We start from the raw sequence: 22,520 nt of genomic DNA, 5'->3' as shown, positions 1-22,520 counted from the left end.
TGAATTTCTTTTAAAAAAATTAAAATCATAAATCTGACCCTCAAATTTATAAATATCAACAAAAAAAATTAAAACACCACAAATTTAACACTTATATCTATATAAATAAAAAACACACCAACTTTTTATCTTATTTAAAAACACCACTTTCTACTCCATATTAAAAATACAAAGCGTCATCTACATTCTTCAAGGTTCAAATGATATATCCGACAAAAGATCATCCATGATAGCTCAAACAGCACAACACTCTACATAAGCTATAGCAACTTCAACACTCGCCATCTGTTCTCTTGTATATATATATATAATTTAAAAATTCTTCAAAATAAAAAATTCATAAAATAATAAAATAAAATTTAATTACTATTAAATTTATAATTTTTATAAAATATATATTTAATATTTTAATTTAAAAAAATTTAATTTATAAAAATTTTATATACACATGCAAAATTAATTATTAAATTTTTATTATACATTTATATATAAATATATATTTTAATTGATTTTTAATATATATTGTTATATTTTAATAAAAAAATATAGAGAATCAATAAAATATTTATATAATATGTACAATAGAGGTTTAAAGAGTATTAGAGATATAACCATTAATGTTACTTTCTCTTATCAGTATAAGCTTTTGGAATGAGTGCTATCATGACATGGTATGAGAACTTTAGATCCAAAAAATTAAGAGTTCGATCTCATTGTACATATTGTACAAATATTCCATTAGCTCCTTAGCAATACTCATTTTAATATTATTATTTTATAGAGTAAAGTATCGTTTTTATCCCCAACGTTTGAGATAAGTTCCAAAGTTGTCTCTAACATTTCAATCATCCTATTTAAGTCCTAACGTTTCAAAAACGTTAGGATACATAGAAATAAATTTTAATTTTATCATTTAATAATATCAATTTTTACTATACACAGTATTTAATTATTTTTTAATCACATCTAAATAAAATACACTTAATCATATTACTTTCATTCTAAATAAATTAATTTTTTATAATTTTACTCTTAAAAATTTTTAGTTATCATAAAATATTTGTAGAATGATTAGTATATAAACTTGCAGAAAAAAATAATATATATATATATAATAAAATATAAATTATATATTTTGTCTCTAATGTATCAAAATTCTTTAAAATTATAAAAAATAATTTTATTTAAAATAAAAATAATGTGATTAAGTATAATTTACTTAGATGTAATTAAAAAATAATTGAATACTATGTACAGTAAAAAATTAATATTATTAAAAGATAAAATTGAATTAAAAATTATTTTTATGTATAATTTTTGTCTCTAATGTTTTCGTCCTATTTAAGTCTCTAGCATTTTAAAATTGTTTCAATTTTGTCCCGTCGTCAATTCTGTTAACGGATCTCTAACGACAGAATAATATTCAATCAATTTTAAAATGTTAGAAATTTAAATAAAATGATTGAAATGTTAAGAATAAATTTGGAACTTATTCTAAATATTGGGATAAAAATGATATTTTAGAATAATTTATTTTTTGTGTACACACTGTATAATTATTTAGATATACCACGAATTCATGATCGGCACGCGCCTCGTAGCTTCTGCACGTGTCTCCCTCTGTCTAAGACCTGAGACGACGTTTCACTCCTTTTGCGGGTTAAACGACAAAAAGAGCCAACAAAAATACAAAATTCCGCAAAACGACAATACGCCAACGCTAGTGTGGCATGGCCGTACGGACACTAGAGATGACACGCCACACGTGGCACAAGATTTAAAGTAGGGCTCACTTGCGTCCTTTCACTCCTTTGTTTATTCTTGCGACACGTATGGATGGTACTATGGTAGATACTATACTATTTTGGGAGTAAATATATGGATAGATAGCTCTCTTTAATTAGACACCACTATTTGTTCTATAGTTTCAAGTAAAAAGATTATCTAGTTCAAATTTGGAGAAATTCTCTTTCATTATATAGTGTGTAAATTCGTACCATTATTGGTTTATGAAGTATGCCTCGGTAAAGATTCAATAAATGAGGGAACAATCAAAGTTGAGTTAGGGTGGGTTTGGATTAGAGTTTGTAAATAAAATTTTGTATAGAATTAATTTTGTAAATTTGATTATGATATATATAAATGAACATATAAAAATTTTAAATAAAAATATTTATACTATTAATATAAAAAATAAATAAAAAATTGATAAAAATTAAAATTTAATAAAGAGTACTAATAATAATATTAAAAAATATTTATTTATGAAAAAAATTCAAGAATTTTGATGATTATTTTTAGTATTTTTTATTGTAGATAAGATTGAATGGTAAAATTAATAGAATGTCAATTAATTTTTTAATTTATAAAGTGAACGCAAAGTAGCTTTTGCTAAACGGGAGTTTAAATTCAAAATCATGTTCGCGTTCAGAAGAAAAAAATTAGCCAAACAAAAATTACAACGTTTAAAAAGATTAAACGCACTTCTTGTGCTTCTAACGTGTTTACCAAACACACCCTTGAATATATTCATCAAGATAAACTTGTCGCCATTAAAAATAAAGAAAGTCTATGGGCCAGTATTTTTGTTGAAATCTGGCCAACTTTTAACTATCAAAAGAAAAATGATTAATCTTATACCATTAGATATCATTTTATACCATTAAAAATATTAATAATAATTAATTAATGACTAAACATCACAAATTCTATTGACCCCTTAACACCCCTCTTAAAAATAATCTCCTTAAAAAAACAAGAACTTACAATCCTTCAAAAATGATAAAAAAAAATAATTGACAATTTTACGAACTATGATTGATTTATAAATTTTAATAATTGTTTTAGAATTATTTAAGAATAACGGGCACAATATCATACTAATACAAAAAAAGGCACACAAAAAATACTAATACCAAAAAGAGATCATGCTTACTTGATTAGTAAAGGTTTCTAAGTTTTATAATCTTTAAGGTGTTTATTGATCAAATATTGTGATAAGTATATAGATAGATAAGGAAATCATATAACTTTTTTTTTTTTTTAATTTGCATACGGTATTTTTTAACGTATTAAAGATTAATTTATGGTGGATTAAAATTTTATTTAAAGATTTGCAGTCAAAATGAGTTGCTATATATATATATAAAGTATAATTCTAATTTTTAACATTTAAACTAATGAATTAATCATTAAACTAATTTAAATTGGTTAAAATGATATAACTTTAATCTAGCCAAGAACTGCACCTTTTAAAAAAAAATCTTTTCTTTCTTTCTTTTTTGCTTTTGCGTCCGAAACTTTAGTTTGAGATATAACTTATTCACACTATTTTTAAAAAAAATAGCTTAAATAATAAATATTTATATTAAAAATAATTTATAAATAAATTATTTTATCTGTAAATTTTTAATTTTAAAAATATTTATTTTTCAAAAAATAAAAAACTTTTTATTATTAAAAAAATTATTTTTTTTATAGACACTAAAATAATTTTTTAAAAAATTAAAAATTAATTTTAAAATTTATATCAAACATTAATACTATATATTTTTATAAGCTAAAAATTAAAAAAAAAAATAACTTGTAAATCTATCTAGACGACCCATATCTACTTGTGGCCTTGTGGGACTACCTTCGGCGTTAGTGGATTAACATAGCAATAGCATAATTGAATTTAAAGGAGCTACTACTGATTAAATTAAATACATGGAATTGTAACCAATAAATAAATAAATAAATAAATACATGGAAATATCAACCGGGACCAAAAAGAAGTATGGAATTGAATGTTCTAGTTTCATACTTCATTGTATTCAGCTTTTATCATAACAAAGCATGGAATTTATTCTTCACACTTATCATGAATATGTCCCCATACGTAATCTCTAAGCATATCATGTCTAATTTATATGTCCAAAAATTATAAAAAAAGTGATATTGTCACTTTTTTATTGTGTGATTTTTCTTTTCTCTATTTTTTTTATTTTCGTTATTTTATTTTCTATAGTGATAGAAGAAACTTTTCATGGTGAGGATAATTTCATAAGAATATAGATGAGTGATATTATTAATTTAAAGAATAATAATATACACTTCCAAATTATAAAAATCTTTGATATAGATGAACTCTTAGGTAATGTTTATCGTATTTTTTCTGGTATTAAAATTTCAGTCTTTATCTTTAAAATTTTAGTACTTTTAAAATATAAAGATACAAGAAACTGAAAATTTTTGGAATTAAAATTGAAATTTTAATAATATTTTATACTTAAAATACTCTTATTTGAATTAATTAATTCTAATTTTATTTTTTGTGCAAATTAAATTAAAATTTTATTTTTATTTCAGTCTCTGTCTCTTATTTACACCAAATACAATACTAAAACTTATTTCAGTATCTATCTCTTAGTCTCAATCTCTAAATCTATATCTCTCTTTCAAACACTACCTTAAGGCTTAAGCAAAACTGCTGGATTGTTACTCTCAAATTTCAATTTTATTATTTTACAAGACATGTTTCTTTTGTATAGTTGTCCTTATTTTCTAGGTTTTGGGTGTATTTTCCTTGTTATTGATCTTAGCTTCTTACAGTTACTTGGTCTTCAGTTAAAGAAGGTTCCTGCCATCAATTGCTGGATAGTTTTTAGAGAGGTGAAAGACCAAAAAAAATACAGATTTAGTTGCATTTGGAAATTATTCGAGACAAAAATACAAAAACAATAGATACAGAGACTCATTTAGTTATAGAAACAGAAACAAACACACAATTGTTTTGTCCAATAGATATAAATAAGAACGATAAACTTCAGGAACAATAATGGGCAGCAAGAGTATGATCAATATATTAAATAATGCTCTGCTTGGACAGTTTGTATTTTTAGACAGAAGTTAAGTATATTTTGTGTCTCTTAAGTTTACAATTTAAAAAAAAAAACTCTTAACGTTTAATTTCAATTAATATTATCCCTAACATGTTTAATTTGTGTCAAAGCTATCTCTAGATATTTTGATTTGTACCCCTAATATTTTAGATGTAATTAACGTGTGAAGATAATTTTGACACAAATAAAAAATGTCAGAGACAATTAAATCTAATTAAACATTATGAGTATTTTTTAAGAAAATTATAAACGTCAGAGACATAAAGCATATTTTATACTTAAGATAGAAATGAAAATTGAGCAATAGTATGGCAATGTTTCCACACTTCATGCACCGAAGTCTAAAGTTCGGGCAGCACTCACACCCATTCCCATTGTGGCAACATTACATTTTCCGTTGAGCATTGCACATTGCTGTCCTCATTTTGCTTTGTTGCCAATCATAACATAATGCTACAACATTGAACGTGTGTGAATGCCACCAGAAATTACAGATAGAGAAGCAAAAGAAACAAGCATTTGATCATAAATGAACTATGATCTAGTTGACTAATTTCCCATTTGCATTTCCATAGGATTGCCCAAGAAAACTGGGATTATAGAGTTAAAATGATGAAACAAAAACATGCAAATGTATACACAAACTTTTTCATTGCACTAAATCTGACAATCCATCAGTTAGGAAGATTGAGATGAGAGTTTCAGGCATTCACTCTGGCACCTCCTAAGGCATATGTCATTCCAATTAGGTACCTGATGCTGGTTAACACAAACAGTGCGAGCGCAAGCGTCAGCGCATGCATCAAGGTCAGATACACCACAGACAGTGACACAAGTATCAGGAATGGGGTCCTTTGAGAATGAGCCAACCTTCTTCAACATCCTCTTCGATGTGCATACCCTTTCGCAGACAAAGATTTCATCGGAGCTCCTTTCTCTTCCCCTTGTGCTCTTCAGCCTCTGCTCCTCTGCATTCCTCTTCTTCACCCTAAAAGCTTGTCCTGCAACAACCAAAGGGATTGCAGCACCCAAAAGGGACCACCAGAATTCCCCCATCTCTAAATATACAATGTCAGCTACCTTGCTTCTAATTATAAAATTTCTAGTTCAACTCGTTCATCAGGATTATCCAACAAAATAACTAAACAACAAGAACAACAAGTCAACAACAACAACAACAACAAAGCTTCATCCCACTAGGTGGGATTGGTTACATGGATCAAGCACGTCATTGAGCCCTATCATCTATCATGTCTAGAGTGATGTTGTTTAAGCTTAGAGCGAACTAAATCAATTGAAAAAAAAATCCCAAAATCAAAATCTTTAGAGCGAACTAAATTCCTCAAATTTATCAAACAAAGACAAGTACACCAAAGATTTATATAAAGCATATGTCACTGTTCCATCTATCCTAGTAGACTCATAATAATTTCTTTTATTACTAATAAAAAGAATGAATTATTACATTATCCTTGTCTAGAATACGTAAAAACATCGTAATTACAACAGTGAGAATGAAAATTGAAAAAAATGAAAATGCCAAATCAAGTGAAGCATTTTAACAAACAGATAACGTGCATTCTGGGGGGAGAGAACAAAGTAGTGCATATGCATTTGCATTCTCCACATAGATGCTTCAATTGTGCAGGAGTAAGTAATAACAATGCAATAATAATAATCAAAACAAGTTGCAACAAAGGAATTAAAAGAAGAATAAGCAAACAGAAGTTGAAGAGAATATTATTATGTAAAACAGAACTAAACGCAAGAAATGGGGAATTTAAAAAAAAAAAAAGAGAGAAAGTAGAATGAATGAGTGAATGTGTAAGAGAAGAAAGGAAGGATTACCGGCGGTTGTGGGATAGAGCGGAATTGAACCGTCGGCGAAGGCCAATCAGTAAAACGGTAAACAACTAAACCCAGCTTTCTTTTCTTTTGGACTTCTGATTTTGGGGAAGGATGAAGAGTTCAGAGTTTTGACTTTTGAATAGTTATTTTTATTTAAAGGAAAAGTATAGGGTACCAACATATTTATATTTGTGTTTTATGGAAGTGTGTTCGTAGATGTGTCTAATAATTAATATATTTTAAATACATATATAAAGAGACACATCCAGACAATATATCTATAAAGACACTTCTATTAAACACAGTTATAAAAAAGACATTTTTATTAGACACATCTACGAACACACAATTATAAATAAGAGTTGGTAGAAGTTGGTGCTGTTGGTAACGTAGCGGAACCGTTATTTAAAATTTTAATCTGAGTAAGACATATAAAACAGGTCTCTATCAAGTTTTGTTCGAATAAATTACTCTAACAAAAATTTGTAATAAATAAGTTTCAAGTTTTATAATAAAATAAAATAAAAAATTTAATTTTGATGCGCCATGGGTATAAAATAATTTTACACATATATTTAATTATGTAATATCACATCAATAAAAATAGAGAAAGTATAGGGAGTCAATGAAATATTTGTACAATATGTACAATAAAAGTTTAGGGAGTATTAGAGATATAATACATTAGTATTATTCTTTTCCATTAGTTAAAGCTTTTGGGATGAGGTCAAGAGTTCGATCTTTGGTGAACCCCAAAATCAGTTTAAACTTTTGGGATGAATGGTTTTATGATCTAAAATATTTATTATTTCTAGTACTCAAATGATTATTTTAAATAGTATGAATGATGTTCATTTTGTAACTCAATAATCTATTCTACTCGCTAGCAATACTCATAAAAATAATAACTTTTTATATTGACCATGTAAATGGTCAAAAAAATGGATGTAATTGCACGTAAAACGCTTTACATTATTAGTGCATTAAAATTAAACTCTAAAATTATTGTTTAATGAAATAAAAAATATGAGAAAGTCTAGAGGCAGTATTTTTATTGAAATCTGGCCAATACTTAACCGTCAAAACAAAAATAAATAATCTTACATAATTAGATATCATCTCACACTATTAAAATAAGCATTACATATCACAAATTTTACTTACTCCTAGCACTCCTCACAAAATAAATTAGTTCCACATGTAAACATTTATCTCAATTTTTTCAAGTATTTTTTTTTTTCAAAAATAATTCTTTTGGAGATGCTCCTCCATTCAAACCAAACCAAGTCATGTGAGGTATAGACTATAGAGTTTAGTAATATCAATCATGTGTTATTACACAGATAATCCATTTTCATTATGATAATCGGCATTTTTAAGAGTGCCTTTAGAGGGATATAAAAAACAAAAATAGAGATAAAATCATTAAGTAATATGTTTGATTGGACAAATATACACTAAGATAAATATAGAAAACAAAAAGTTAAATTACTTTTTTTTATTTTTATATTTTTATTAAAAATTAGGTGTTTATACAACTTTTAAATTTCTAATTTATCATGCTATTTAAAAAATTTAACTTGACAGAATCTACTCAAACATATTTATTAGTGGTGTGATTATGAATGTAAACATTTTTATAAAGTTTAGGATAAAGTATTGTTTTGGTTCAACGTTTGGAGTGAATTTTATTTTGGTTCCTAATGTTTTAATCGTCTTATTTTTATTCTAAAATATTTAAAATAATATCAATATTATTTCTCCAACAAATTTTTCACTAACAATTAATTAAATTGATATAACTAAAGTGCTCAACCTATTCTCCCACTTTTATTTTTTCAATAAGTTCAAATTTTATTGTTTTACTCCTTTCTTTCTTTTCTTTTTATATTATTAATTCTCCAAAAAATATTTGAGGAGGAAAAAGAAAAGAATAGGACAATAGAATTTGGATTTATGAAAAAAGTAAAGGTGAAAGAAGAAGTTAAACAAATATAATTTTAACAAAAATATTACTAACAGCATATCAATTTTGTTAAAATTTTGGTGAGCAATTTGATAGTAAAATAACATTATGTTATTTTAAACTTTTTGGGATAAAAATAAAAAGATTAAAGATTAAAATAATATTCATTCTAAATTTTAGAGACCAAAATAATACTTTATCTCAATATTTATTATTAAAAAGATTTAAGTTCAAATTTAAAATTAGTATAAGAATTTTAAATTTAATTAAAAATTAAAAAATATAAAAATTAATAGAATAATTTAATTAAAAAAGTATAACAAAATAAAAACATACAAAATAATTATTGTACCAAGATAAAAATAAACTATTTTGCAAGAATAAAATACATTAGAAAAATATATTTTTGTTTTATTTAATATTAAAATTGGCAAAACAATTAACTCCAGTGAAAAAAAACCAAAAGGTAAAAAAGAAACATAGACAAAACAGATTTGTCCTTTAGTAAATTATCCAAATAAAGACAACAACAACAAAAAAAAAAACCCTAAAAGAAAAGGATTGTCGACTTATTTTTTTTAGTAATGGAAGTTACTGTTTTGTTATCCTTAGTTATGAGAAAGTTGGGTGTTTTAATTTAATATGGTGGTGATTTTTTTTAATTGTAAAAACCAAATTAGAGACTCAGATTTGGGTGAATTAAAATTTTAAATGAAATTTGAGGATTAGATTTTTAGATTGACGAGTTTGAATTTGAGATTGCAGAAGGGTCCAATTTTTAGGTGGTTGATTTTTTTTACCATTAAACAAAATTGCGGGTCAAATTTATAAAATTTAAAAAATAGACTCTCCCATTTCTTCTAATATAACCTTCACAGCTGAGTGAAAGTGTAAAACACACTAACTCCTAATAACTAAGCAAAACACAACCATCTCTCTAATATAAAATTAAAAAGTATACTAGTCCTACTAATAAGCAGTTCACATTAATCAAAATAAGAGCAGTAGTTTAAATTGGTTTTAATAATATTTGTTTTGAATAAAATTAGAAATTAATATTTTATAATATAAGATAAATTAATCTCTAATAAAATTTTAAAAGTATATTAATCATATAATTTTTTAATTTTTAAATAATTTATTTTTTTAAAATACTAAGAACAAATTGCCAAGAAAAAATATTAAATGATAATTTATTTTCTAATATTCTAAAAAGTGAATTACCCAAATATACCCAAACATGCTTCATTTATAATTTCGTATATTCTACATTGAATAAGGTGACACAAGGATGAAGCTTGATCCACTTTTCAGCAGAGTTTTTGTTAGAAAAAAAAGATCTCAATTCTTCTTGCATTGCACTCAAGTAAAAGTAATTAGGTCATTCTGGTTTCATTCTTTTTTTTCTTCCAAATTGGAGACATCAGAGATCAGACATTGACATAGACCTTTGCGTGAAGTAGAAATAAAATATACTTAAGTTAATTAATTAATTAAAATTCATTATTCATATAGGTTAATTCTCATCATTGCATCATGCTCCATTGTGAGTGAGAGAGAGAAAGAAAGGGTCTTCTTATCTCAATCTCAATGTAATTCAGTTCTGAAGAGTGAAAAGCATAGCTCCTACCATAGTAAGTTCTTTACCAAAACAACAAGAAGAAATTCTCTTCTATGCTTCAAACTCATGAGAACCTTATCTTTGAATTGTATTTGACTAGAGAGTTCAAAAGCGCATTCTACTGTTCTGTGTTTTCTTCTTTTCCTTTTTTGTTTTAATCTTTGTCTATTGCTTCTGAGAAATCGGAATTTTTCTGTTTAGTGGTTAATGTTTGGTTGGGAAGAAAACATGTGAATATTAGTTTCATTTTTTGAGGTTTCTAGTGTAGTAACGGAAATTAAAAATGAAAATATAAAAGGGAAATCTTTACTTTGTTCTCATTCTATATAGAAATTTCAGGGTAGCAATAAATAAATCCGATTCCAGGTCAAGAACAAAGAGGCTAGGTTGATCACGATCAAGTTTCTTTGGGGTTTATCTGAGTAGAGGGTAGGTCTTCATATTCGTTTCCTTTTCAACTTCATAGATGCAACGTTTAATTCAGTTTAATGGAGTTAACAGACTGAGATTTATTTATTTCTTTGTGTGTTTTGGGAATTTAAGTTTGTTTTTGTATATATATGATTTTAGAATGTTTAATTTGTTGTTGTATATTTGTTTTGGATCCAGGGAATACTTGACTTAAGATGCCAGGAAAACCCGAATCAGACGAGTGGCGGGCGAAGCGAAGCCAGCAGATTCAGTTTCAAGCTTCCATTTATGCTCAGCCCTGGTGGCGCGGCGGAGCCGGTGAGAATTCCCCAAAATCATCATCAGTAGATCAGCAGTTGAATGGTTCATCAGCCATGAATGGTGGCACAATCACAACACAATCAGAGACTAATGAAGTTGTTGGTTTCAATAAACAGATGCAGTCTTTGATTTCTCAATCACTACCTGGAATTGATAACTCAGGTGTCTGTATTTTGGCATAATGCATAGATGTTCTGGTTTTGAGTAAGTATAACACTTTCCTAAATCGTATCCGTCCCGGATTTGGCTTCTCTAAAGTGAGTTTATTGGTAAAGTGGGAAATCCAAGAGGATAACTAACATTTCATCATTTGGTGAGTCCTATACATGATGAAAGCTATTGATTTAACATTGGTTATTCATTAACAGTTAACCCTTTACTTTATCACTTTACGAACATCAACATGCTTACTTTAGAGGAGCCATATTCGTCCCTTTTCTGTCCCATTAATCGCTGCTCACAGAGAGAGTGTGTGTGTGTGTATTAAGATCAAATGACAACGATGTCAATTTAAGTATATGTTACACTGTTGAATAGCTTTTTGCTTGTGTAATTGTTTTAAAAAGTTCAACTGTTGGATTAGAAACTTTTATCTTATAGATCTATATCTAGAAAATTTCATGTGAATTCATAATCATTTGCTATACTTTTTATATCCTTAAAAATCAACATAATATATATGTTCAGAATATAATAAACCAATAGTTCTTCAGTTGCATGCTTATTGATATCCGATTTCTTGAAATTTGGTATAAATAATCTTTATATATTGTGATTTAATGGTTAAATTGTTAAAATATACTTCCTATTAAGTTATTGCCTATCTTCCACGTGGCAAGAGGTGATTAGTGAGAGAGGAGAATTATTGTTTTGGTAGACTGAGTTGAAATAACTTCAGGTCAGTTGCAATTTTGCTACTGCAGTTTCTCCAACCAATTGAACGTTCTCACCTTTAATAGGACTCTTTGTCATCAATGAGTTCCATGCCCTTTAAATTAGGGTTTAATTGTCATAAATATAAGAAACTTATCTACTATATGTAACCTTTTTGAAAGGGAGGAATTTGTATCTCAAATGATGGTTTTTGGTTAGTTAATTGTCTTTTTGTCTTGGTTTTGGTCAAAAGAAAAAAACGGTTATCATTTGATCTATGTAGCCGGCTCCACTTATTGGGATAAGAATTTTGATTAGTTAACTGTCTTTTATTTTCATTTTTTATAAAAAATAATAATAAATAAAGTGCAATTGAACCTAAATAGAATATAGGTAGGGAATTGCATGAGGTGCATAGTAGAATTTACTAGGAACTGAATTGTGCTTTTGCATAGACACTGGAATGTTATATGAATATGATATTTATAAATATTTTGATTGTTGTTCTCAGGTGGAGATGTTACCAAAGAGCACCAGAACATCAAACATGCTTTTTCCTCAACCCCATTTACCATGGGAAAACACCTTGGTCCGAATTCCGAGAATGAAAGCATTGGTCATTCAATTGTAAGACCTTTGGAACTAAATTTTTCAGTCATATGCAACTATGGCATGATCCTTTGTTTACCGAGTTTATAGTGCATAAATCTAGTCCATATTCTGTTAATCTTCTTTTTCTTTGTTTCTCCATTTTCTTATTTTTCGGTTTACAGAATCTGGAACCATGTGTTTGTATAGTATACACATTTATTATGTTGGTTTAAAAGTAAAACAAACATAATAGGAGTTCTGAGTATGATGCAGGTTTTAACTTCGCAAGCTTATTTTGATGCACATTATGGTGGAGGCTTGACACCCTATGGGCAACAAACTATGGTATACTATCTAGGATTTTCCGTACGGTGTTTACGAAAATGGTTATCCCTCGAACACTCCTCTCTCTCTGTCTCTCTCAGATATTCTTTGCATAAATAGCAGACCATAATTAGGCATAGTTACCAAAATTGCTACATAACAATAATTATGCAAACAAGAAGACATGTCTTATCACTTGTTCACTTAGAATTAATGCATTTCAGCAATGCTAAAACTGTAACAATAAGCATTGAATGCCTTTTTGTTCTATTCCATTCTGTAAGCTGGACTCTTCGCGTCCTTTAGGCGGTAATCGCTGCAAATGTGTTACCTTTCAGGATGGTTTTCCTTTTCTCTAAGGGATTTCTGTGCTAAGTTATATTCAATATTCTTATTCAATCAATTTAGTGAAATGTTACTTTAGGCTCCGTTTGGTTAATGTCTATGTCTATCAGAGACATGGACACGGTGGTACGTGTACACCGTTTGTTTGTTTGCTGAGACATAAAATTTTAAAAGACACGGTTACACACAGATGCACATAAAAGACATGTATTTAGTGTATCTCTTTCAAGCTGTGACACTAAGACACAACCCATGAGACGCAGATTTTTCCAATTATATCCCTAATTATTTTTTAAAATTCCAACCATTGTCCTTTATCTTTAACACTTGAGTTGTTTTAGTTTGGGGATAAAATGGACTTTTGAATTAAATACATGTGTCTTGTGTATTATCACCAAACATGTTATAAAATTTGTGTATCTTTGTGTTCATGTATATTTGTGTCTTTATGTCTATGTCTCTATTTTTTTAAGACAACAACCAAACACTGCCTTATTGATGATTTATTTCTAGTCCTAACAGCTGTTGCCATGATTCTAGATAAACCCTCAGCTGTATGGGATGAACCATGCTAGAATGCTTTTGCCACTTGAAATGGAAGAGGAGCCGGTTTATGTCAATGCAAAGCAGTATCATGGTATTCTGAGAAGAAGACAGTCACGTGCTAAGGCCGAGCTCGAAAAGAAAGTGATTAAAGTTAGAAAGGTACATTTGATATCCAAATTGTTCAGAAAGTAGCATCTTGAAATGAATGATTCTATTGCTACGAGAATGGGGAGCTTGTAGAAATTCATAACAATCAGAGTCCTGAGCAGTATGTCTTTAGATTTTAGAACACTTTAGGAGTTTTGAATATCAGAAGAACATAAAAGTTCTGTTACTCTTGATATGAGAGTTGAGTTTATGTATTAAGGAAAAGTCACCTGAACATCAGTTTATCTTTAAATATGCTTCTCCGTTCCACGACGATTAGTAAGTGGAATGATTCTGCATAAGCATATCTGGTATCAACTAGTCTATGATGATAACATTTGGATCATACTACTTCTGTTACTTGTTTTCGGATAAAATCTGAATCCGTCCTTTAAATTACTTTTTTGGGTGGGCAACTTATCCATTTTAAGATTACCTTCACAAAGCATAAGTGTGACCTAAACAGTTTGGACTTTGGACACATAGGATTTGAAATTGCTGATATAGGTGGTCCTTTATGATAAGTCAGTTAGATGGAAATTTTCAAATTTTTTACTTCAAATTATATACTGTGAGAGTCTAGAAGGGGAACCTTGGAGCAATAGGTGAGTTGTCTCCGTGTGATCTCAAGGTCATGGGTTCAAGCCGTGGAAATAGCCACTGATATAATTATCGGGTTAGGCCGTGTACATTACACCCTTTGGGTGCGGCCTTTTCCCGGACCCTGCGTTAACAGCGGATGCTTTTATACTGTGTGAGTCTAGCATTGTGTTTTTCTCTGTACATGATCATGGTCATTTAGTGCGGTAAATATCACAAATGACCATGATGCTTATTGAGGCTTCATCATTCCTCACACTAGTAGGTGTTTGAGTGAATGTTTTGCATAACTTTAGATCTTTCATTTGTGTCCAATAATAAGTGATAGTTATTACTGATGGTTGTAACTTGTAACTTGTTTCACTAATTTCTTTTCTTTCAGCCATATCTTCATGAGTCGCGTCACCTTCATGCTATGAGAAGGGCAAGGGGTAATGGTGGTCGCTTTCTTAATACAAAGAAGCTTGAAGGCAACAACAACAACAGTATAAACCCCTCAATGGAATCCGGAAGCTCCCTTTCCACGGCTACTTTACATTCCAACAATGATCACTATGTTGTGTCGCAGTCCATGGTTCATGACATGGAGAAAATGCAGAATTTCACCATTGGTTTCTATGGTAGCAATGGTCTGTCCTCAATGTACCATTCACAGTTTAATGGAAGAAATGAGGGACATTGCTTTGGTGGAGAAAGGCAAGGCATGCTTATGCATGGAGCCCCAAATGGGGCTATTGAATGACATCTCCCCCCAAGTTGGTGGTTCCCTCCAGCACATGGCGACTCTAAAGGTAACCTGAAAACACTTTACAACCTTGTCTATTTGTTCTAAAGATTATTGTGGGTAAAAGTATTCTAACATAGTAGTATTTGATACATATACATGGATAGCAGACATGGTTTTAATCCGAAATCAAAAGCATGTCAACAACCTTATCATCGAGTTTTATTTTGATGCACTGATAGTGTTTTACACCGTCGTTCGATCACATCATTCTTTCAAATGACTATTCATGCAATCAATGTAAAGGTAGTTATTTTTGTTGATGTGCCGTTACACGATTGAATGCACATGTAAAACTGTTTTACACTAACAGTGCATAAAAATTAAATTCCTTGTCATTTTGAATATAGAAAGTTTTTAGTAATGGAAACAAATATAAGACATACCCATGATAAGAAGTTTTACAAATCTACTTGTAAATAACTTTATACTTTGAAACTTTCCTTTACATGATTAAGAGTGTTGTGTGTTTGTCCATTATTGCTTTAAATCTTATATAAGGCTAATATTGTTGCAGATGAAGTTGGTGAGCTTTGTCTCATCCAACTTTGGAGGAGACCACCGTTACAAGAGAGTTTCATCTCAGGCAACTCATTCTTGGCTCAGTTAAATGGTGAGATCAATAAGGAAGGTTCATGGTTCAATCCATGCCTTCTTTGGTCTCCCTTTATCTCAATTTCCCTGCACTAAATCCATTTGTAAAATGGATGAAGGAAAGAAGACAAATAACTTTGATTTCTGAACTATTTGTGACTTGGATGTGGACATATAATATTTAAATATGGGAGATATTTGAAACTGGATTTGAATGTTCATAGAACCGTACATTAACATCATTTTGCGTGAAAATTTCATAATGTTGTGTTTCTTGACATGCATCTCCCTTAATTGGTGAGTATTTAGTGGCTATACTTTCATATTTATGTGCTTTTGTATTTTTTAACATTGATAGTAATGATTGATGAATATTATTAAGTATTAAAAGTATACATACTATTTTTTTCAAGTCATTATGTATACAATAATAGAGTTGTGCTGAGTTAATTTATTTCAAATCATAGTTATGAAATAGAAAAGGTTTTAAATACTAATATATTTTTAAAAAGTTACAATATGTACAGGAAAGCAAACTCAATTTAATTTTAAAATCATATTTTTATTAAAAATTATAAATAATATTAAGTATGAAAGAAAACCAACTTAACCTGAGTGCGATCTTTTACCGTGACTGTATTACTGTATTTGTAATTTTGTATGACCGAAAAAAAAAACCATAATAATTAACCATGTTCTTAACCCAAAACAGGTTTTCTTCTAATGAAATTTTTATAACAGTCACAAAATGTACAGAATCAACAATCAAGTACAAAATAAAAGAATTTTGATAATTTTTTTTTCTTTTGCATAACATACATTACTATGAAAAAAATTTTATATTTTGGTAAGGACATTACTATGAATTTTATATTTCACTTTCTGACTTTAATCCAAAATTTGAACTCGACACAACTTTTTTGGAGGCGAACAAATCTTCTACCATGTCACTGCCTCAGTGACAAATTATTTTGACATTTGAAACTCAGAAAGTTTTAAGACTCGTTGAATATTTTTACATTCACAATTTTTTATTTTTTCTTAACTTCCTCTCTCTCAATTGCTTCTCTCACAAGTTTAAAATACGTGTAACTCTTTTTTATTTTTTTTTCTTTTTCTCTTATCTAGATTTTTTCTTAACCATCTAATTAAATGGTTAATTAAGTAATTTATATATTATATATACATTTAATTATGTGACATTATCCTTGTGTCATGAATCTCAACTATTGCTCTAAACATCTAATGTCCAAATCTGAAGAATCTCATCACATTATTCAGAATTTTTTTTTTTTGTTCATAGGCTTTCATGATCTCATCTATTATCTATGCGTACTATATCCATTTCAGATGGCTTCCCTTAATTTATCAAGATTCTAGGACCATAACTCATTTTTAATTATAATATGACAGAAAGTGTGCACTGTCTCCATTTGTGAATTAAAAGTTTCCTTGAATACATACACTGGAAATTAAAGAAACAATTTGATAGATTAGAGCATATTTTAAACTAATATGCCGCATTTAATTTAATTCTAAATGTTATTTTAGCATTGCTACATATACAAGTTGTATGTGATTCATGTACTAACCAAGTTTTCAATCGCAAGGTAGGTTCATTTATTAATATATTTTTTGTTTCGTGCTGTGTTTCTCAATTTAATTTTCATATTCGATTTTCTTTTATTTGTTTCTTTTTCTATTTATACAAACTCAAATATGTTATTTGAGTAATTTATAAACCTGTTATTACGGAAGGTAAAATTATGCGTTGTAATGTTGAGCAAGAAATTAGTTAACTGAAATTTAATTAGAAAAAACTCATTTATACATATTTCTTGAATCTACCTGCCATTCATTGGATTCTTTTCTTTGAATTATTGGGTAACCACCAAAAACACCCCCAAATTATTCATACACTAACAAAAATACATTCGAATTTTATTATGGACAAAAATACCTTCAAATAATTTAAAAACGCAACAAAAATATCCAACAATAAATATGTATTTTAAAAAATGCTTTAGAAATTAAATTTTGATGAAATTTTTTACAAGTATGATTATAAAAATGAAATATTATTATCCTTAAAATTTGATAATTTTTCATTAAGTATATATATATTTTGTAATGTTTTTAACAACCAATAATACTTTTAAAAAATCACATAAATATATACTTAGCAAAAATTACCAAAGTTTAAAAATAATAATATATCATTTTTTAATCATACTTACAAAACATCGCATTAAAATTCAACATCTAATGCATTTTTTTGAAATGTTAAATTTTTTATAAGATTATCTAACATTAAATATGTATTTCTCAAAAAATACATTAAAAATTAAATTTTAATACAATTTTTTACAAGTATAATTAAAAAAATAAAATATTATTATCCTTAAATTTGATAATTTTTTTGTTTAGTATACTTTTTTTTATTACCAATCAATAATACTTTTAAAAAATTACAAAAAATTATATACTTAACAAAAAAAATTATCAAATTTTAAGAATAATAATATCCCAATTTTTTTCATATCAAAATTCAATCTAATCTCTAAGACATTTGTTGAAAATTGAATATACATATTTACAAACATTTTAATTACGTTTTTAAATTATTTAAAAACAATTTTATCTATAGTAAAATTCAAATATATTTTTATTAGCATTTGAATAATTTAAAAGCGTTTTTGGTGGTTAACTCTTAAAAAAAATATACCTCCACATGGAAGCTATAGCTATGGACACATTACAATATTATAATTGTTACAATGATTTAATTACGCAAGTTTGTTCTCATATAAGCAGTTACGTACGGTCTAAATCAAAATCAAAATCAAATGTGTGGTTGCAATTTTACATAAATAAAATTTCCTTTTCTCTTCTAGCTCCTCGATATTTTTTTTTTTCTTTTCCACTTCTCTCACACCTCTCTGCCTCTTCAAAATCATGTTTTGTTTTGAAATTTCAATTAGAATAGAACAATGTGCTTCACTTTACTAGAACATTCAAAACAGAGAAACAACTAAAACAAATGGGTCTTAACTAATATCAATCCAGATGTTCCTTTTTTTTTTCTTTTGTCTTGATATTTACATTTCCATGGAACATCATTCCTTTAGTGGCACTTTGCTCCTTCCCTTGAAAAAAAATCTGTCACAATTGATCAAATACTTCATTAGGGCCCTCAAAATAAAAAAAAAAACCAAAAAAAGAGATGATATTTGTAAAGTCCAGTACACAAGCTAACATGCACTCCGTCTCTGCCCTTGGATGGGGTGTGGAATCTTCTAAAATGAATAAATACCACCACATCCAAAGGCGAGAGGTTAGAGTGCACACTTAGTGTACAAGGCAAACATGAATAACAAAACCTTTTTCTGGAAAATTTGCTAGAAAGCAAGAAATGTTAAATTGTAGAGTCCAATATCTCTGCAATTAACCAATATTACAGTTACAATTCAGAGTGTAAACCAATAAATAGCAGTAATTATGTTAAAATGAACAGAACCACATCCATACCATTGTTGGTTTTTCCTGAACTCAGTAAGCACGGGATATATGTTCTCGAATGCTGTGTAAGTCTCATCTCTCACCTAGAATATGGAAAGAAAAACAAATAAATAATCTTGGGAACAAGAACATCAAAACCAAAATGAGAAGAACAGACTAAAAATACGAAGGAATATTACCTTGGCACCTGTTAGCACAATTTTCCCAGAGACAAATATAAGCAAGACTATCTTAGGCTGCTTCATACGGTAAATTAGCCCCGGAAACAGCTCTGGTTCGTACTAACATCACAAACAGCAAAGTTGAAGATTTATTCAACATTTTCTTTAACTTGATGACATGGGAATTGATTGGACATGCAACTTGTTTCATGATTACAATACCATTTATTAAGGTTCACTATTTCCACCATGTTACTTATAAAAATATCATACAAAAGAAAGAAATATAGGCTTCTGCAGCGTTCAATGAAACATTAATAACTAAACAAAACCACCTTAAGGTTGTTCAATATCAGTTTTGCATATGGAGTTCAATACATGTCAGATCAACACTCTCAATAGTTGGAGAAACTAAAATTTACACAACATATAGTTCTCTATATATAATATCTCACAGGGTACGTAACTCAATCTCAATATAATTATTTTTAATGTAGAAGTCATGAGATACGCAAACCAACCCAAAAGCCATTAAAAATAATAATGTTATTGTTAAATAATAAGTTAATAACTTACACTTGAGAAAGCACCATGGGAATATGCAAGACCCTCAAGTCTTATGGGGAACTTGACATCACAAGAGCCAACAATATTCTGAATCTTGAAATCCTGAAGCATGGAATGAGTCAACTACTATTAGATATAACAGTAGAGAGTGAAAATACTTCGTAAACATAACAAGATATAACAGAAGTATTACCTTAAACTTGGCCGGGAAACCAAGCTTCTGGATAATTCGAGCATACTGAAGGAAGAAAATGTAAAATTAGACAATGATGCAAATTTTTAGGAATAAAGAGCATCCTAACCCACCACCCGCTCTCTTTCCATATGAAGAAAGAAGGCAAATGGATACTCATACCTTCCTTGCGGCCAATTTAGACTGTTGCTCACTCTTCGCTCCAGTACACACCTAGCCGTACCAATGGAATTTAACATTAGGAATGTAAGCTAAAGCTTAAAAGAGACAAATTCAACTAAAGCGACAAGAATCATCCAATCATGAATAAAATCACAAAGCAAGAGCATTATTGAAATCATGGCAGAATACAATGAATCATAAGATGATCAATTAGCAAAAGTAGTTGCATATAAAAAAATTCACCACCGTTTTATTTGAGGACAGTGATATCCACTACCATCATTTATAACAGAATAATAAGTTAGTTTTAAGGAACATACCATCTTGCCAGAAGCAAAAATGAGGGCAGTTGTTTTTGGTTCTCTGATCCTCATAATCACAGCAGCGAAACGCTATAAAGGATGATAACACAACTATTAGCACAGTGTACAAGGTTAATTATTGATTTTGGATCAAATATAAACATATGTTTATATGTTTCAAATATAATTTTTATATGTTTCGAAAAGCAAGATACATGGACAAAATGCATGTAGTTCCTAAGCAAACCATAATTATGATAGAGCAAAGTGTTTGTACAGCTTAGAACAATATGCATAAGTTAAATTCAACATCAACTAAGTGAAACTTGCCTTGGGATTGTACTCTGCATTACGAGCTTGAAGTGCAATCGTTTTAAGATCCAACTTACAGTCCAAATTGACCGTTGATACAATATTTCTGGGGTACAAATAATTTGGTTATCAGATTATAAAAGCAAAGTGATTACATATTCCAAGATAAACAACAAAGCTTTAACACATAAAGTCAGGTACATAAACTAAACCTCATTGAAGTGTTCTATTGTAAATTATATAGGAAGACAAAATTATGAAGATCAGATAGATACTCACTGAAGGGTAGGCACAATCCCAGAAGGGTGCTTGGTCAGATCCACTGGTTGGCTACCCTCCAATCCTTGGTCAGCCATGTACCCTAATAATTATATAACATTACACTCGGTCAGTACCAAATTTTCATCCTCGTTTTTTTTCTTGCATAAAAGGAACTATTCCAACCAAAATAATTATTAATATTTAATATACACCATCTCCTCCCCCGCCCCCCCCCCCCCAAAAAAAAGGCACCCAGATCTTAAAATCTCCCCAAAATAAAAAAACTAGGAAAAAGAATGAAAAATCTAATAGCTGAACAAAATTCTTACCACAATACAATATCTTGACCCTTATTCATAACACGAGGAAACATTTTTACCGAAAGAACACCCAGAAAAATGAAAAGGAACTCAGATCCCATATTTCCCCAAAAGAATTGAGGAAAGAAACAGTTAAAAAAGAAAACCTAACAACTATAGACAAATTCCCCAAAATTCTGTGTTCTCCTTTTAATTAAATATAAAATAAAAAGAGGGGTTGTATATATATATGTCGATTGAGACAGAGCAAGCGAGATCGGACCTTTGAGGGCAAAATTAGGTTCGGATTAAGGTTAGGGGTAGACGAGAATCTACAAATCTTGAAAAATTGAAACTTAATTGAGGAGGGGAGTGTAAGAGAGAGTGGAGAAAGCGGGAAGGATTCGAAAGAACGGTTCTTTTATATGAGAAAGAGATGCGATGTTAATATGTTATATAGAGAGAGAGAAGAGAGATTTGGGAACAAGATAGAGAAAGTGAAAGAAGGTTTTGTTCGTTGGCTGTGTGTTGCGGAAAGATCTGGAGAGCTGAAAGGGTAAGAAGGACAATGTAGCCGCTCCAACCTCTTATTTATAGAGAGGTGTTACTATAAATAACCCTTTCAAATTCGTCAAAAAAAATAAATAACCCTTCCCATCAGTAAAGTATTCACTTTTTAATTTTTAATTTGCCTATGGAAACAAAAGTGGCGTTGGACTCGAATATGGGAACAGGTACTTTATAGCCATGTGGTATCAGTGAAATAGAACTCGAATCATGCGAGTTGCGAGTTCTTCATCAGTAAAAAATTTAAAACAACAAACAATTCGAAGAGTCCGTTTTCTAACTTTTAAAATTTATATTTGTCCAATCACAAGTAGGACCATGCG

General features: G+C 29.0%; 3 protein-coding genes across 10 annotated transcripts; 1 reads left to right on the top strand and 2 right to left on the bottom strand.

The window, feature by feature from the left end:
* Nucleotides 1–5,140: 5,140 nt before the first annotated feature.
* On the bottom strand, nucleotides 5,141–6,873 carry LOC112707689 (uncharacterized protein At5g64816). The gene is made up of 2 exons (XM_025759580.3): nucleotides 6,732–6,873; nucleotides 5,141–5,941 (listed from the first exon to the last, which is right to left on the bottom strand). Exon 2 carries the CDS (start codon nucleotides 5,937–5,939, stop codon nucleotides 5,562–5,564), a length of 378 nt encoding a protein of 125 aa, XP_025615365.1. The 5' UTR covers nucleotides 5,940–5,941; nucleotides 6,732–6,873; the 3' UTR covers nucleotides 5,141–5,561.
* A 3,117-nt stretch (nucleotides 6,874–9,990) lies between these two features.
* LOC112707688 (nuclear transcription factor Y subunit A-1) lies at nucleotides 9,991–16,132 on the top strand. 5 transcript variants are annotated; one of them, XM_025759579.3, is made up of 9 exons: nucleotides 10,199–10,331; nucleotides 10,658–10,747; nucleotides 10,928–11,047; nucleotides 11,167–11,212; nucleotides 12,435–12,550; nucleotides 12,788–12,859; nucleotides 13,724–13,888; nucleotides 14,859–15,267; nucleotides 15,778–16,132. In XM_025759579.3, exons 3-8 carry the CDS (start codon nucleotides 11,018–11,020, stop codon nucleotides 15,216–15,218), a joined length of 789 nt encoding a protein of 262 aa, XP_025615364.1. In that variant the 5' UTR covers nucleotides 10,199–10,331; nucleotides 10,658–10,747; nucleotides 10,928–11,017; the 3' UTR covers nucleotides 15,219–15,267; nucleotides 15,778–16,132. The 5 variants fall into 5 exon arrangements, with proteins under 5 accessions (XP_025615362.1, XP_072057564.1, XP_025615364.1 ...); XM_072201463.1 differs by having other exon boundaries at nucleotides 10,193–10,331; nucleotides 10,928–11,212; XM_072201465.1 differs by lacking the exon at nucleotides 10,658–10,747 and having other exon boundaries at nucleotides 10,202–10,331.
* Nucleotides 16,133–18,615: 2,483 nt separating this feature from the next.
* Nucleotides 18,616–22,217, bottom strand: LOC112707687 (TATA-box-binding protein). Of its 4 annotated transcripts, none has more exons than XR_003156120.3 (11): nucleotides 21,914–22,215; nucleotides 21,350–21,431; nucleotides 21,089–21,176; nucleotides 20,777–20,848; nucleotides 20,457–20,507; nucleotides 20,295–20,339; nucleotides 20,111–20,203; nucleotides 19,553–19,654; nucleotides 19,383–19,456; nucleotides 19,235–19,292; nucleotides 18,616–19,013 (listed from the first exon to the last, which is right to left on the bottom strand). XR_003156120.3 is itself a non-coding variant. In XM_025759574.3 (10 exons), coding segments are annotated over exons 2-10 (603 nt in total). In that variant the 5' UTR covers nucleotides 21,427–21,431; nucleotides 21,914–22,217; the 3' UTR covers nucleotides 18,616–19,012. The 4 variants fall into 4 exon arrangements, 2 of the variants coding, with proteins under 2 accessions (XP_025615359.1, XP_072057563.1); XR_003156121.3 differs by having other exon boundaries at nucleotides 21,661–22,211; XM_025759574.3 differs by lacking the exon at nucleotides 19,235–19,292 and having other exon boundaries at nucleotides 21,914–22,217.
* Between the last annotated feature and the right edge of the window lie 303 nt (nucleotides 22,218–22,520).

The sequence above is a fragment of the Arachis hypogaea genome, chromosome 8, assembly GCF_003086295.3.
Source record: "Arachis hypogaea cultivar Tifrunner chromosome 8, arahy.Tifrunner.gnm2.J5K5, whole genome shotgun sequence".
NCBI lineage: Eukaryota > Viridiplantae > Streptophyta > Magnoliopsida > Fabales > Fabaceae > Arachis > Arachis hypogaea.
This window is presented reverse-complemented; position numbering and strand designations above follow the sequence as displayed.

Bases quoted from the DNA above. Each gene is read 5' to 3' on its own strand.
- LOC112707689 (XM_025759580.3), bottom strand. From the start codon at position 5,939: ATGGGGGAATTCTGGTGGTCCCTTTTGGGTGCTGCAATCCCTTTGGTT.
- LOC112707688 (XM_025759577.3), top strand. From the start codon at position 10,945: ATGCCAGGAAAACCCGAATCAGACGAGTGGCGGGCGAAGCGAAGCCAG. The intron at 12,551-12,787 runs GTAAGACCTTTG...AGTATGATGCAG, and splicing joins AAAGCATTGGTCATTCAATT to GTTTTAACTTCGCAAGCTTA. The intron at 12,860-13,723 runs GTATACTATCTA...CCATGATTCTAG, and splicing joins CCTATGGGCAACAAACTATG to ATAAACCCTCAGCTGTATGG.
- LOC112707687 (XM_025759574.3), bottom strand. From the start codon at position 21,426: ATGGCTGACCAAGGATTGGAGGGTAGCCAACCAGTGGATCTGACCAAG. The intron at 20,508-20,776 runs GTATGTTCCTTA...TGGTACGGCTAG, and splicing joins TTTTTGCTTCTGGCAAGATG to GTGTGTACTGGAGCGAAGAG. The intron at 20,204-20,294 runs GTAATACTTCTG...TCCATGCTTCAG, and splicing joins GTTTCCCGGCCAAGTTTAAG to GATTTCAAGATTCAGAATAT.